General features: G+C 36.4%; 2 protein-coding genes across 2 annotated transcripts; one reads left to right on the top strand and one right to left on the bottom strand.

The window, feature by feature from the left end:
* Positions 1 to 3,044: 3,044 nt before the first annotated feature.
* Positions 3,045 to 4,007, bottom strand: LOC133101676 (olfactory receptor 10C1-like). The gene has a single exon (XM_061206653.1). It carries the CDS (start codon positions 4,005 to 4,007, stop codon positions 3,045 to 3,047), a length of 963 nt encoding a protein of 320 aa, XP_061062636.1.
* A 6,189-nt stretch (positions 4,008 to 10,196) lies between these two features.
* On the top strand, positions 10,197 to 13,273 carry LOC133101675 (olfactory receptor 10A7-like). Its single transcript, XM_061206652.1, is given in 3 exon segments — positions 10,197 to 10,314; positions 12,314 to 12,983; positions 12,985 to 13,273. Coding segments are annotated over 3 exon segments (1,077 nt in total).
* Positions 13,274 to 16,442: the final 3,169 nt, after the last annotated feature.

Genomic DNA, 16,442 nt, shown 5'->3' with positions numbered 1-16,442 from the left:
CATGTAACAAAATCAAGTATTTGTAACAGAATGCTCAATTCTTTAGGAACACAACTAGGAAATGGCTTTACTTTTTTCAAATCACTATTTACTCTTGCTCTTTTGATTCTTCCTTTTGTATCCCTGAACTATCTCTGTCAGGTTCTATAACTTGCAGGTATCTTTTAATTATTGAAACATAGTGAATTGGAATTTTAAAACATTCATCATATTTAATTGAGAACTCAGCCAATGCATAACAGCTTCTAGACCCTGTGTTGTCCAGTGAATTGATGAGTCAGGAGTGAGAGGAAAAGGGAAAATTTCCTTACTGGATGGGGCCCAGGGAGTTATAGGATATAGTTTTTAATGTGGTTCAGTTGTTGATATGCAGAGCTATTAGGTTTCCATTTTTCTGGTTCTTTGATATCTTCCATCAGAGCTTTGTAGTTTGTCTCATATAGAGATTAACATATTTTGTTAAATTTATACCTAAATTGGTTATTTTTTCAAGTATTCTCTACTGCATTCCTTTCAAACCCTGCTTTTAGAGATTCCTACAGTGAATAATTGGATGTGAAGTGGCCCTCACGTTTATGTTCATATATGCCCCCCAAGCTCCAGTGGATACAAGCAAGATCTGTCTTTAACATTTGAAGCTCTACTCAGATGGGAGCACTTCAGCTGCCCCAGGTGCCACATCTCAGCAAGCATCTAAATGGAGACTTTTGTCCAGGTTCCCCTTTTAATAGGCCTTCCAATTTCTACAGTCATTCTCATTTAGGCACCCTCAACATCCTCACACCCTCAATATAATTTGGTGTGCTTGCAGCCCTCCCTTCCCATCTAGTGTGAGAAGTAGAAGGAAAATCTCCTCGAGAACCTGCAGTTTTGTAAGTGCAACATTTCCAACTTGCCTCACACCCTCCTCAGTCTACCTTACATACAGGTGGATACATGTAGGTGGCTGGGGTGATTTTCTAACTTTTTAGTAAACCCAATTATGATTGGCTCATTTGCAGTCTTCTTTAGAATTTAAAGGGCCTCTTTCCTTCAGCTTTGTCCTCTTCTGAAATGGCTAAACAAGTGAAAAAAGCTCCACTCCATGCCTGTCACATGTTTAAAACAATAGATGCAGTGAATATAATATCAACTTTATCACATGATTTTAAAAGCCTTTAATGTCTTAAAGACATAGAGATAAATGTGATATCAGGTTTTATCATTTTGGTGGTCTGTGGAGGTACTGACTACTGAAGATTTCTGGTATTTAAAATCAGTTTGGGCCTTGGAAGTGATGTCAAGTAGTCTTGATATAGGGGAGCTGTACTGGGCATATCTCCCAGAAGCAGGCATGTACTGGAAAGCATCTCATTGGTGTCCATAACTTTCTATTACTTAAACTCAAGATCTGTACACATCTTTTTCCTTCCATGCATTTTACAATAGAGCATTTTTTGAGGTTGCTGTTTAGGAGCTTCTCATTCTTCTAAAACAACAGTCAGTATTGATAATGTCTCTCATGATATGTGTGGAAAATAGTCTTTTAAACTTTAACCCTGGGGAGGAGCTGCTTTGGAGCTCAAGCAATAAAATGCACACAAGTTTGGTAAAGAGATTTCTTTCATCTCTTTTTCTGGGAATTCAGCCTCATTTTGGAATCCAGGAGAATTGGAGGTTGAGAATACCCAGAAACTACCGGCATGACGTGGGTTTCTGAATAGTTTGGTAATAAATAGCAACGGCAATTTTCTCTAAGTGTTTTTGCAGAGCAGTGAGTGTTTTAAAATGAGGGCAATACAACAGAAGAGATCAGACAATCTGTGATGACTGGCAGCTGTTGGATTGGTGTGTGTGTGTGTCCACACACGTGTCCGTACACTGGCAAGTGAAGTATTTGTTATGTGTGACAGAGACAACTAAGGGCCAGCTTTGGTGGGGGAGAGGCTCTGCTGTTGCACAGGTGGTGCCCGTGGGGCCTTCAGTCAATCCACTTTTGTAAAGGTCCTCTCCTCTGTGGTTATCACAGTGTCCCATGTATAATCACAAACACTTCTCAACAGGAGATAACATACATTCATGTTGTTCAGTCACAGGAAATAAATGTATTTGTTCAGCTTCTACTTGCAGTGATGTTTATTCTCTGATTTTAAAATTTCCAGTTGTAATTCTATTGATAAATATTCAAGATTCTGACCATCACTGTCCTGAAACTTAGGACCTGGATGTTAATGGGACTAGAATGATAATTTGAACAAAGCAATATACTATGCATTCAATACAGAGGAAGGCAGGAAAATTGGGGACAAATAGAACCACAATTTAAAAACTAGACAGATAGGAAAAAACTTGAAGAGTGGTGTCATATTTTTATCATTGGCATAGCAAATATGTAATATATATTTCTGTAAAACTTCATGCAGATGAAAAACCAAAAAATGAGTGGATAAGAGCCAAGGAAGAATCTAGTTTTGGAAAAAGAATCAGTGTCCCTCACTGGATTTACAAGTTAAATACTCAGAGTTGTATTACAGTATACATCACTCATCAGTATTTATTAACTGTTGATTATTTAAGATGCATCATTATTAAGATGTATACAGAGCAGAGTAACTAGGGGCGTGTCCACTTAACTTAAATTACAGCATCCTATATTTGGCACTAAATTGTATTAATTACTTTGTATTCATTTTAAACTTTTTCCACAAGAAGAATATTTTATTTTCTTTAGTCAAATGGTGTGAAACATACTAACCTTAATCCTGTTACCTTTGTAGAAGGAAAAAATGGTGTCCAGGACACAGGAGATGCTCAGTAATTTTGCTGATTGAACATTGTTGATTGAACAAATGATAAACAATTTAAATCATTTGATAACAAATGATAAATAATCCTACCAAATAGTTCCCATTTGCTTAACCACATTGAAAAACATAGAACAAATCCATGTGTTTCTTAGTTGCCATTCTATAAATACGCTAATGACAGTATGTATTGGTAGAGGGATCATGAAACCTTGGGTAACCTCTCTGTACAACAGTGTAAGTTTCAGCTACTATGGCTGGTTAGGCCATTTGCCTAAGAAGGTTCCTGTGTGTTAATTTTTGAAAGGCTTCCTTCAGTTCCTTGCTCCTCAAGGTGTAGATAACAGGATTCAGAGCAGGTGTGACCACAGTGTACATGAGTGCAGTTGCTTTGTCTGTTTCTGGAGTGTGTGCAGACTTCGGTTGGAGGTAAGTGAACAAGGCAGTGCCGTAGAAGAGAGAAACAACCAGGATATGAGAAGAGCAAGTGGAGAAAGCTTTGCTTCTGCCAGCGCCTGAAGGGATTCTCAAGACGGTCACCAGAGTGCACACATAGGAGCACAGAATGAGGAAACAGGGGCTCATGCTAAAGAGCACAGAGAGAGCAGACATCACAATCTCATTGTGGGAGGTATCAACACAAGCCAGTTTCACTATGGGCATGATGTCACAGAAAAAGTGCTGGATCTTTCCTGTTCCACAGAAGGGCAGAGTGAAGATCCACGTGGTCTGGGCTGACTCCACCATGACCCTGGTGGTCCAAGATGCTGCATCCAATTTCAAACACACACGAGGGCCCATCAGGGGAGTATAATGCAGGGGGTGACAAATAGCTGCAAAGCGGTCATAAGCCATGGCTGCTAGCAGGCAACATTCTGTCAGTCCCAAGATAGTAAATACGTACATCTGAGCTGCACAGCCCCCCACACTTATGGTCTTGGTCTCCACAAGCAGGTGCACCTGCATCTGAGGCTCCACACTGGTGATATAGCACATCTCCAGAAAAGAGGGGTTAACCAGGAAGAAGTACATGGGAGTGTGCAGGGGAGGGGTGCTCCAGACCAAGCAGATGATAAGCAGGTTTCCTCCCACTGTAAACAAGTAAATGGTTAAGAACACAACGAAGAGCACAGGTTGTAACTCTGCTAGAGAGGAAACCGCCACAAGTGTGAATTGGGTGCAGAGGGACTGGTTTCCACTCATGATGGGCTCAGAACCAGACATCTGTGGAGACAGCAGAGACGGCAGATAACACCGAAAGGAATCCAGTCACCTAGCGGAGGTCTCTATCAAACTCAGAAAAAGGAACTTTCCTAGGATCAGCGGTCTGACATGAGAACCTACACACTTGCATTCCTTTGGCTAAAGCTTTTGAAATGACTGCCCAGTATCATGGATGCAGTATTTCTTCTTAACTCTGAGTTCTGGATTTTCACAGAACTATAGAGAAAACAATGGCTTTAAATTACATCATCTGATTTTTTTGTTTTTATCTTGTTGATATTCTAATCATATACACAGGCTGTTAGGTGAGAAATATATCAATACATGAAAACATTCTAACTGTAAAGGAGTCACAAAGAAGCTAAGTGTAGCGAGTAAAATATAAAGGTGCTATTTCTGGTATTCTGAATTCCACAATTTTCCCTTAAATTCACACTGAAGGGTTTGAAAAGTAGTATATTTCCAGCCACTTATCTATTCATTATCTTACATATTTATACTCATTTTGATTTGAAAATAATAATACCATAATTTGGTGGCTAAAATCCATGGAAACCAAAACTAACAGAATGTCCTTTCTATAACCTCAATGTAATTTTACAAGAAATTTGCATGGGAAAACATACCAAGAACCACAAGGTAAACTTTGTGTTCCTTGTCTGGCTTCTAGACTTCCTAAAATTCCAAATTATAACATGGTGATAGAACAGGCAGTATTTCTACTCTGACTAGAGACCATAGGGATTGCATCCACTGAACAGTTTAATTATATTTATTTCAAGAGGCATTTGTTCAAAAACAACAGTGATGAAAATTCAATGTAAATTTGGTTTTCATTATTGGAATACATTTTCCAGAAGTAATCTATTGCTGTTAGTTACATCACTTATATTTCAATGGGTAAAACCAAATTTTTTTTTAAAAAAACAAATGTATCTAATGGATTTACATCTTGCACTTTAAACAATTTTTGAACTGTATGGCTATTTTCCAAATTAATTTTCTGTTAGCTTCTCAGAGGACAGTGACTGTTCAGGTCTTTGTGATGTCAGTAGAACCAGTGCAGGACACAAAGCAGGCTCAGTAATCCCACAGATAGCATTTACTTTATTCATCGTCTATGATTATATTATTAGTAGTATAAATAATGGTCCTGATTGGAGAAACTTTACTTTTTTTTTGGTAATTACATATAAGTGAGATTATATAGTAGTTTTCTTTCTACATCTGACTTATTTTACTTAGCGTAATGCCCCCCAAGTAAATCCATGTTGTCCCAGGATTCTCTTCATTTTTTGTGGCTGAATAATATTCCTCTTTAACATTGGTCTTGGCAATGATTTTTAGAATATGAAAAGGCAACCTACAGACTGGGAGAAAATATTTGCAAACCACATATTCAGTAAGGGTTAATATTCAAAATTTATAAAAAAAACTCATGCAACTCAATAGCAAAAACCAAATAATACAATTAAAAGGTAGACAAAGGACCTGAATGTACTTCTCTCCAGAGAAGACATACAAGTGGCCAACATGTATATTAAAAGGTGCTCAACATCCCTAATCATAAGGGAGATGCAAGTCAAAATGACTTTGAGATATCATTTCACATCTGTTAGGATTGTGATTATTAAAAACACAAGAGATGTCTTTTCATGTGCTTGTTGGCCATCTGTATGTCTTCTTTGGAGGGATGTCTATTTAGGTCTTCTGCCCATTTTTTTGATTGGGTTGTTTGTTTTTTTGATACGGAGCTCCATGAGCTGTTTGTATATTTTGGAGATTAATCCTTTGTCCGTTGCTTCGTTTGCAAATATTTTCTCCCATTCTGAGGGTTGTCTTTAGAAATGCAAATCAAAACTACAATGAGGTATCACCTCACACTGGTCAGAATGGCCATCATCACAAAATCTACAAACAATAAATGCTGGAGAGGGTCTGGAGAAAAGGGAACCCTCTTGCACTGTTGGTGGGAATGTAAATTGACAGAGCCAATATGGAGAACAGTATGGAGGTTCCTTAAAAAACTAAAAATAGAACTACCATATGACCCAGCAATCCCACTACTGGGCATATACCCTGAGAAAACCATAATTCAAAAGGACACATGTACCCCAGTGTTCATTGCAGCACTATTTACAATAGTCAGGACATGGAAACAACCTAAATGTCCAACGACAGATGAATGGATAAAGAAGAAGTGGTACATATATACAATGGAATATTACTCAGCCATAAAAAGGAACGAAATTGGGTCATTTGTAGAGATGTGGATGGACCTAGAGTCTGTCATACAGAGTGAAGTAAGTCAGAAAGAGAAAAACAAATATCGTATATTAACACATGTATGTGGAATCTAGAAAAATGGTACGTATGAATCTACTTCCAGGGCAGGAATAGAGACATAGATGTAGAGAATGGACATGTGGACACAGGGTGGGGAGGGGAGGGTGGGATGAATTGGGAGATTAGCATTGACATGTATACACTACCATGTGTAAAATAGATAGCTAGTGGGAACCTGCTATAAAGTACAGGAAGTTCAGTTCGGTGTCTGTGATGACCTAAATGGGTGGGATGGGGGTGCTGGGAGGGAGGTCCGAGAGGGAGGGAATATAGGTGTACATATAGCTGATTCACTTCATTGTACAGTAGAAACTAACACAATATTGTAAAGCAATTATACTCCAATTAAAAAAAAGTATAGGATTAACAGATACTACTATATATAAAATAAACAATGAGGATTTACTGTATAGCACAGGGAACTATATTCAGTATCTTGTAATAACCTATAATGGAAAAGAATTGGAAATATAACTATATAGTTACATAGTTATATATATATAACTATATATATAAATAGCTGAATCACTTTTCTGTAAACCTGAAACTAACACAATATAGTAAATCAGCAAAACTTCAATTAAAAAAAATTAAGACAAAAAAAAAAAAGACGAGATAACAAGTGCTGGTAAGAAAAGTGTACCCTCTTGCACTGTTGGTGGGAATGTAAATTGATACAGCCACTATGGAGAACAGTATGGAGGTTCCTTAAAAAACTAAAAGTAGAACTACCATACAACCCAGCAATCCCACTACTGGGCATATACCCTGAGAAAACCATAATTCAAAAAGAGTCATGTACCACAATGTTCATCACAGCTCTATTTACAATAGCCAGGACATGGAAGCAACCTAGGTGTCCATTGACAGATGGATGGATAGAGAAGATGTGGCACATATATACAATGGAATATCACTCAGCCATAAAAAGAAACGAAATTGAGTTATTTGTAGTGAGGTGGATGGACCTAGAGTCTGTCATACAGAGTGAAGTAAGTCAGAAAGGAAAAACAAATACTGAAACTAGCACACAATTGTATTGCAATTATACTCCAATAAAGATGTTAAAAATAATTAATAAAATAAAGAGATGGGTCCCCACAGCTTTGTTAGCTCATTGCAAAACACTTAGAAGAATATGTCGCTGCCTACTAAATTAAAATAGTGTTTGAAATTCCAAGGATAAAACATTCTAAGGATTAAAAAAAAGAAAGAAAAATTGCTTATCTCTTTATGGCAATAACACTGTTAGATATTATAGGATACTGCTTTCATGCAACAGTATATGATCTTGGCACTGTTTACAATTTTCTCATAGTGAAACAAACCAATAGGCAAACCATTTAAGGTATAAAACAACAATAAAATACATGCCAATTATCATTTTAACTTGCTCAGTTTAATCATTTAAAAAAGATTATTATTAGTAAAATATATGTTTAAAATAAAAAATTTTTAATGAGTTAAAAAAATAAAATTTTAAATCATTTAAATTTCAAGGGTGTGGTACAAATTTATTCTATCAGTTTTGGACCAAAATCTATCCCACAAAAAAATACAAAAAATTTTACAGGGAAAGCTAAAACCTATGTTCCTCACATAGTCTTGGTGTATTAATAATTGTAATCCCAAGGAATTGACCAGTGTGCCCTACAGACCCACCACAAATATCTATTATTAAGAAATACATATTGGGGCTTCCCTGGTGGTGCAGTGGTTGAGAATCTGCCTGCTAATGCAGGGGACACGGGTTCGAGCCCTGATCTGGGAAGATCCCACATGCCGCGGAGCAACTGGGCCCGTGAGCCACAATTACTGAGCCTGCGCGTCTGGAGCCTGTGCTCCACAACAAGAGAGGCCGCGATAGTGAGAGGCCCGCGCACCGCGATGAAGAGTGGCCCCCGCTTGCCGCAACTAGAGAAAGCCCTCGCACAGAAACGAAGACCCAACACAGTCATAAATAAATAAATAAATAAATAAATAAAATTAAAAAAAGAAATACATATTGAATTGTAGACATTATGAGTTAAAGAAAATATAAACAGTTCCATGAAAATTCGATATTCTCCCCTATGAGGTAAAACTGTTTAATTAGCAGCAGTCCCTTCTGTCCCAGTGATCATTTTCCCCAAGGCCAGTCAGACTTTTAAATATTATTACTAGAATAGATCAACCATTTAGCGCCAGTGCAAAGCAGGTTAGCCTGTTGAAGGTATTTGCTTAATTCTGAAGATTTGAGATAAGTGACAGATTTCAAGATCAGTTTACAATTCTCACAAGATATTACTTATCTTTAAAAAATAATTAAACTTCTAATCAAAGAAGAAATATGGGGTTTTATGTGGTAAGATATATCCAGATATTTCTGTATGATTTATTTTGTTCCTCAATTTAAAAAAAAAAGTAGTTTTGTCTGTGCTTCTGTGTACAACAAAAACATTTTACGAAAAATAAACTTGGAAACTTATTTATATATGAAAAAAGGAATAATTTGATGCTTTATTAAAATAAAAGAAAACAAAAAAGAATAGAGCCTTTGTTCTGTCAAGGAAGCTACAGAATGCTAAGGAAGAAGAGTATTAAGAAAACAATTGTTGGGTATTTAAGAAATGCTATGTATTGTAACCATACAAAGTATTTTCAGTTCAGATATTGGGGTTATTTGCTCTCCAGTTTTTACTAATTTATAATATATTGGGGGTTGGTAGACGTGCTGTTCCAATTAGAGAAATTGAATGATGATCTGAGCTTCAGGTTGTACTCCAATACTGATGATGTAATTGCATTGATTTGTAATCATTTTTGTAAGAAAACATATATTTGTGAGAAAGCTGGCTAGAATTAGAAATAAAGTGTATTTTCTAGAAAATTTTGAAGCTGGCCTGCTTAATGGGAAGTGAGAAAACTTTTTGACCTCATTAGAACATAGCCAATTAAATTAGTGGACTTAAGTAAATGTCATTAAATTATTAAAATTCCATGCAACAGGTAAAATAGTACATTTTCTAGAGCTATGTAGCAATCCTGGCAACTCATCTACAGTTTACAAGTTTTTTAAAAAGACATCAGTATAAATCTGCGGTAGTGACTGCAACATCACTGCTGATGAATCTTGTTTTTTTGAAGATATATGCAATGTAATCAGTAGTTTTTTTAGGATATAGAAAGACTGAGAGTGATATTTGGAGGTACATTCTGTGACACTGTAAATCTCTAGTTCTCCAAAATTGTATTGAATTTAAATGTGCCCATGCAAGGTAGAATATGTACAGCACTAATTATCAAAGAAAGAAACTGACAGTTTTCTTGGCTAGCCTTACTCCTATCTCACAGTAGAGACCACGGATGGTACATTATATAGACCTTGGTCACTCAGGGACCAGCCATTCAACCTATTATTGCTTTCTGCCGCTTCAATATCAGAATTCTGAGAGGCAGTGGTAGTTGAGGTATTTTAGAGATACACTAAAAATTGTTGGACTTTTATTAAATCTTTTTTTTTTTACATCTTTATTGGAGTATAATTGCTTTACAATGTTGTGTTAGTTTCTGCTGTATAACAAAGTGAATCAGCTATACGTATACATGTATCCCCATATCCCCTCCCTCTTGTGCCTCCCTCCCACCCTCCCTATCCCACCCCTCTAGGTGGTCACAAAGCACTGAGCTGATCTCCCTGTGCTATGCAGCTGCTTCCCACTAGCTATCTATTTTACATTTGGTAGTGTATATATGTCAATGCTACTTGATACCTTCATCAATTCTCATTTTTTCCTTAAGACAAATGATGGAGTATTTTTAGAGTCAAAACGAGTTTAGAATTGTTGCAAAATGCTGGTGAACATGATAATGCACATGAAGCTATTTATAAGTTTTGCTAAATATACCAGGAATGATGTTGTTGTTGCCATTACTGATGATGTGAATGGTACTGAAGCAGGATTTGCAGTAGTGGTGAAAGGTAATGGTCCCAATCACTATTACATCTGTTACCTATTATTCTGGGGTACCGTCGGCATGGGCAGCCTGGGATCCCTAGTTCCTTTCCTTAAGTTATAGAGGACGTTGGTTTGAGAACTGCAGTAAGCAAAATAGATAGGTGAGATATTACCAAGGTACATATATCATTAGAGTAGAATTAAAATGTAGAATTCTTCAAATAGACTGTGAGTTTTCAGCTCCTCACTTTCAGAGGGGAAATCTATTTTAAATAGAATTTGAATGTAAAAAAGTAATGTTTTTAAAATTAAATTTGAAAAATGTATTGTAAAATAATTGATTTAATACTTACCTCACCCCAATATTTATAAAAAATGAAACATTGTTCAGCTCAGCTCCAGTGTAGCATTATGAATAATTGTTTTCCAGTGTATGTTTTTGTGATTGCTAATGTTTGATACACTATTGCTGAATAAGACCTGAACAGAAAATATTTATATAATTCTACTTTTGATCAAAATATTCTACTCTAAATAAGATAAAGTGTTTGAGATAATAATAATTGAATTAGTAATTTCATGACTGGATTTTTAGTGGGCACACAATAGTAAGGGACTAGCTCCCACTTGTGCCCATGCAGTTTTGGAGAAGATTGACAGTCTGTTGAGAATTTAGCTAAATTACTTCATAATACTGCTGACTCACTATCAATTTTGTATAGCAGCTGGCTTGCAGGGGACTTAAACTGACATTGACCCCTCCCTTGAGCACATACCCTAGACAACAGCCCAAGAGTCATAAGTAAATGTACGTTTCTGATATGACACCCCCAATTGTCCTTGTTATAAACAGGCTCCCCTGACTCCCGGGACCTTTTCCTTGTGCCCCCTTTGAAAAACACCCATGGGAAGCATACCAAAACCTTGCTTTTTTTGGTTTGAATTAACCAATCTGGTCTTAGCTAGGGAACCTCAAAGTACTCTACCCTCAGACCCTAATAAAGGCATGCATCTCAGGTACAGCCTTTCTCTCTGCCTGCACTCTGCCTTGACTTTCTCCTGTTGTCCCTCCTCCAGGACCAGAGAGTAATAGGCTTCTTTATTTCACTTTCCTTTGTGATCTTTTGTTCAACCAGGGCTCACCATCCTACACTCCTGAGCTCCACTTAACACATGTTAATTTAACAAAGTCACAACAAAGTGGGAAGCAGAACTATTTTGATGGATGGGAATTGAGATGAGTGTTGGAAGGAGGACTTCTCGATAACAAATCATATTTGCTCAGAAGTTTGCTTTTTTTTAAAGCCCAACTCAAATGATATGACTACACCTATATGCAGAGTAAGAACTGGGGCCCAGTGAAGTGAAATTATGGTTTGAGAGGCATTATCAAAAATCACATAAATTAGCAGTCCCATGAGGACTGCAGAAAAGCACCAAAATTATAAATATATGTTATGTTTATTTATCTATGTTTATTTACTATTTATATATATATATATATACATATATGTGTATGTACATGTATATGTATAATATGTATGTATAGATGTATATATGTGTGTGCATAGTGGATGGCATGGTGTAAAATGCACTCAATTCAGTGGTAATATGTCATTTATATAATCCAAGATTAGAAAAGTCAAACTAGCCCATAATTTATCTTTTTGCCTCCTGGATATATTTTTTAAAATTATTAGATGATTCTGTTTTAATTATTAGCTGTCTAAACTCTTTCTACTTCATCCTGAAAAATAGCATGCCTCTGATAAAGAATCTGAGCTGCACACTATGATCACTGATGAGAGAAAAACTGCACCTAGGTGATAAGCAATTAGTAGGATTCATGAAAATTATTTCTTTTGCTCTGATTTAATCTTATTGTGAACATTCTGCTTCAGAGAAATAGAATGGTAAGACAACCGAGAACAGAGATGCACTTACAGATTTTATTATTGTATTTGAGATTATATCTACATTTAAAGACTATCCTTTGATGCATATACTTTGATTCTGAGAAAGAAACTAGGCTAAGTACGATTTGTGAAAATCACACCCAAGTGACTGAATTTATTCTTCTCAGTTTTACAAACAACCCTGAGATGCAAGTTTCCCTCTTTGTTTTGTTCCTGGTCATCTATACAGTCACTTTGTTGGGCAGCTTCCTTATTGTCACAGTTACCAGTATGGATGCTGCTCTTCAAACACCCATGTACTTCTTTCTCAGGAACTTGTCACCTCTTGAAGTCTGTTTCACCTTGGTCATGGTGCCAAAGATGCTGGTAGATCTAGTGTCCCCAAGGAAAATCATCTCTTTTGTAGGCTGTGGTACCCAGATATACTTCTTTTTCTTCTTTGGCAGCTCCGAATGTTTCCTCCTCTCTGTGATGGCTTATGATGGCTTTGTGGCCATCTGTAACCCTCTCCGTTATTCAGTCATAATGAATAGGTCCCTGTGTTTGTGGATGGCTATAGGTTCTTGGATGTCTGGTGTTCCTGTCTCTATGCTACAGACAGCTTGGTTGATGGCCCAACCTTTCTGTGAACAAAACAGCATAGACCACTTCTTTTGTGATGGTCCCCCAGTGTTGAAACTAGTCACTGAGGATACAACCAGGTATGAAATGCAAGCACTTGCCTCCACACTACTATTTATTATGTTGCCCTTTTCCCTCATTTTGGTCTCCTACACTCATTAAAACCATCCTGATGATGCCCTCTGCTACTGGTCGCCAGAAGGCATTCTCCACTTGTTGATCCCACCTCATTGTGGTATCCCTTTTCTATGGAACGGCCAGCTTGACCTACCTACGGCCCAAATCCAACCAGTCCCTTAAGAGCAAGAAGCTAGTGTCATTGTCCTACACTGTCATCACACATATGGTAAACCCCATCATCTACAGCCTAAGGAACAATGAAGTGAAGGGGGCAGTCAAGAGGACAGTCACTCGAAAAGTCTTGCAGAAGTTAGATGTGTTTTGAGTTCCAGTGTGTAGAGTTTTTCTAAACAAAGTAGGAGCACCAGAACCCATGAACAAAAGCTTAAAAGGAGAGGAAGATTTGTCAGGGTCACTTACTATGATGGGTGAATCTCAGTGTCTCAGTCAGAGTACCAGCTCAAATTAGGATAATTGAGAGAACCTTTAGGAAGGGATTATTCACAAATTGTGGGGCAGCTCATATGATGGAAATTCCATGTCTCTTGTCCTGAAAAGCAAGGAGAAGGGGTATTAACTGGAGCCTGGGGAATGCTAAAGCTATAAGAAAAAGCCACTCACCAGGAGCTCTTTTCTTTAGGAGGGGAAGGCACCCATCCCAGCCTAATTCTGCTCTGACTCTCTCACATCTACTGCTGGTGTCTGTTCTTGAACAAACCAAATCTGAGACAGAGGGCAAGGATGTTCATTGATGCGGTATATAAGGGACCGTCTTCTGGAGCACAGATCAGGATGGAAAAAGTTATGAAGAGTAAATGAAAATATCCACCACAAACCACTATATATTCTTCAGCTAATGTTATGCAAAGACTAATTACGTAATGTGTTTTAAGTGATTTTTTAAAAAGATATTGAAAGGTAGAGATTTGTAGTTGCCAAGAATTCATGGTGCAAATTCTTTATATGTGTGGCTGGTTTAAATAAGGTTCCTTAATAAAATTACCTTAGCATTAATATTGGTAACATGATTCTGGACTTTGATCATTGGCTAAATTGGCTATTAATTTGTATTAATCAGCTATTATTAGAATTTAAACAACAAACTTTCCGTGACAATATCGCAGATGCAAAAGAGTAAAGATAACAATAGCTGATATGATTTATCAAGTCACTGTCTTTAACAAATGCACTTGAAACAACCCAAGAGATAAATTCTATTATATGTTTATTTTTTATAAAAGACAAATTGGATCAGAAAGTTAATTTGACAAGGCAAAGAGTTATTGAGAGGTGGTCACAAGAATTTGAAATCCAATATGTTAACCTCTTGAAAATCTCTAGTCACATTTTCATCATGGTAAAGTCCCCACTTACATGGGAATTTGGTCTTTCAGGCATGAAAGTGCCTTGAGACAACAGAGAATACAAAATGAGATTGAATCAATTTAATTTTGGAAAGTCTCATATTTCCAATAGCATTAGGATATATTGGCTTTGAATATGCAATTCATATGTAACGATATTAGTTGCTCTAAGTCTTCAGTAGCCAGTGTTTTTCTTAACTGAACAAATTTTTCTTTAAACAGTAACGACTCTCAATTATTCTTTGTCAATTTTCAGGAAAATTTAAAAATCATTGCAAATTTCCAACTTGTGATGACTATTTTAGTTTAATTGTGATTCCCTGAGGTTTGTATCCATTGAATGTAATGAGACTTTGGGGCAGGAAATATCAGTTCCTTTAAATCTTTGTCCTTCAATGGCCTTCTAATTTCTTAAGGCTAGCTCAAATATTTTTAAATTAATGTTACTAAGTTCAGTGACCCTCTGGCAAGACTATTGCAGTGGTTTCCTACTAGCTTTATGTGACTCATGAGTAGATTGTGAGATTGTAAGATCGAGTTGTGCATGTGTATGTGTTTAATAAACTAGCATAATAAAACATAGAGTAAAATAAGCAATATATGAAAAGAGCTTATGGGAGCACCTGCTACATGGTAAACACTATCTGATTGTTTGATAGTATTATTGTTAGAATAACATAAAAATATAGAGTAGACCCCCACATATTTAAAAAGGGTATGTTGTAGTTATGCATATATTATCTTCTGATTGAAATGTAAATTAATTTCTTCCTGTAAGATGAAAGCAAAAAAGTTCATAAGTCATGCACCTATTGCATATCCTGTGTGATTTATAATCTATGATTTTTGCAGGGAATTTATAGTATAATTACTATGTTTCAAATCGTTTTATTAAATTGATAAAGGTCACAGAACTGCAAGATCTTCATGGAGACATTCTTAAAAAAACTTTTCAGCCTCAATTTACAAGTTGATTTTTTTCCTTTAAAGTTCCAAAAGCTAATTAATAGTCATTACTATATCTAGAGTTATGATTGAAAAGATTGATTTGATGAGTTGTTCTCCCAGACAAGTGCTATTTACATTTTTGTCACTCACAGTAGTTCCAGAATTTACTTTGGGCCAAATATTCTTATCACTGTTGTTTGTTTTTTTTTTACGTAAAAGATGTTTATTGCAGCATTGTTTGTAATACAAAAAACCTGAAAACATTCTAAATGTCCATCAGTCAGAGATTAGACTTAGGCACTCTGGCAAAGTGAAGAGGCCTACATGACAGAACTCTATTTTCATGAGGACTAAAGAGTCTCCCAAATGTAATTTTTAAAAAAAAAAAAAAAAAAAAAAGAGCTTTACTGAGATATAATTCACACACAGTAAAATCCGCCCATTTAAAGTGAAAAATTCAATAGTTTGTAGTCCATTAATAAAGTTGTGCAACCATCATTAACTAATACCAGAACTCTTTCATCACCCCAAAAAGAAACTCATGAACAGTCACTTCCCATTTCCCCCTCTCCCCAGCCCCCGAATTCGTTAATCTGCCTTCTGTCTTTATAGAATTTCCTATTCTGGAAATTTCATATAAATGGAGTCATACAATATGTGGCCTTTTGCATGTGGCTTCTTTCACTTATTGTGATGTTTTCAAGGTTCATCCACGTGGTAGCATGAATCAGTACTTTATTCCTTTCCATGGCTGAATAATACTCCATTGTGTGGACAGACAACATTTTATTTATCCAGTCATTAGACTGATGGACATTTATGTTGTTTCTACCTTTTGGCTATTCTGAATAATGCTGCTGTGGATATTTTTATACAGGTTTTTGTGTGGAGATATGTTTTCAATTCTTGCCATATCAGTTGATAACTTCATGTTTAACATTTTGAGGAACTTTCAAACTGTTTTCCAGAGTGGCTGTATCATTTTTACAATATCACCAGCAGTGTATGAGGCTTCCAATTGCTCCATATACTTGTCAGCACTTCTTACTGTCTGTTGTTTTGACTTTAGCCATCCTAGTGGGTATGAAGTTGTATCTGTGTTTTGCTTTGCATTTTCCTAATAACTAATGATGTTGAGCATCTTTTCATGCAGACATTGACCATTGGTATGTCTTCTTTGGA

Source organism: Eubalaena glacialis, chromosome 11 (assembly GCF_028564815.1).
Source record: "Eubalaena glacialis isolate mEubGla1 chromosome 11, mEubGla1.1.hap2.+ XY, whole genome shotgun sequence".
In the NCBI taxonomy this organism is placed as follows: Eukaryota; Metazoa; Chordata; class Mammalia; order Artiodactyla; family Balaenidae; genus Eubalaena; species Eubalaena glacialis.
The sequence above is the reverse complement of the archived record's forward strand: the minus strand, read 5'-3'. Positions and strand labels throughout refer to the sequence as shown.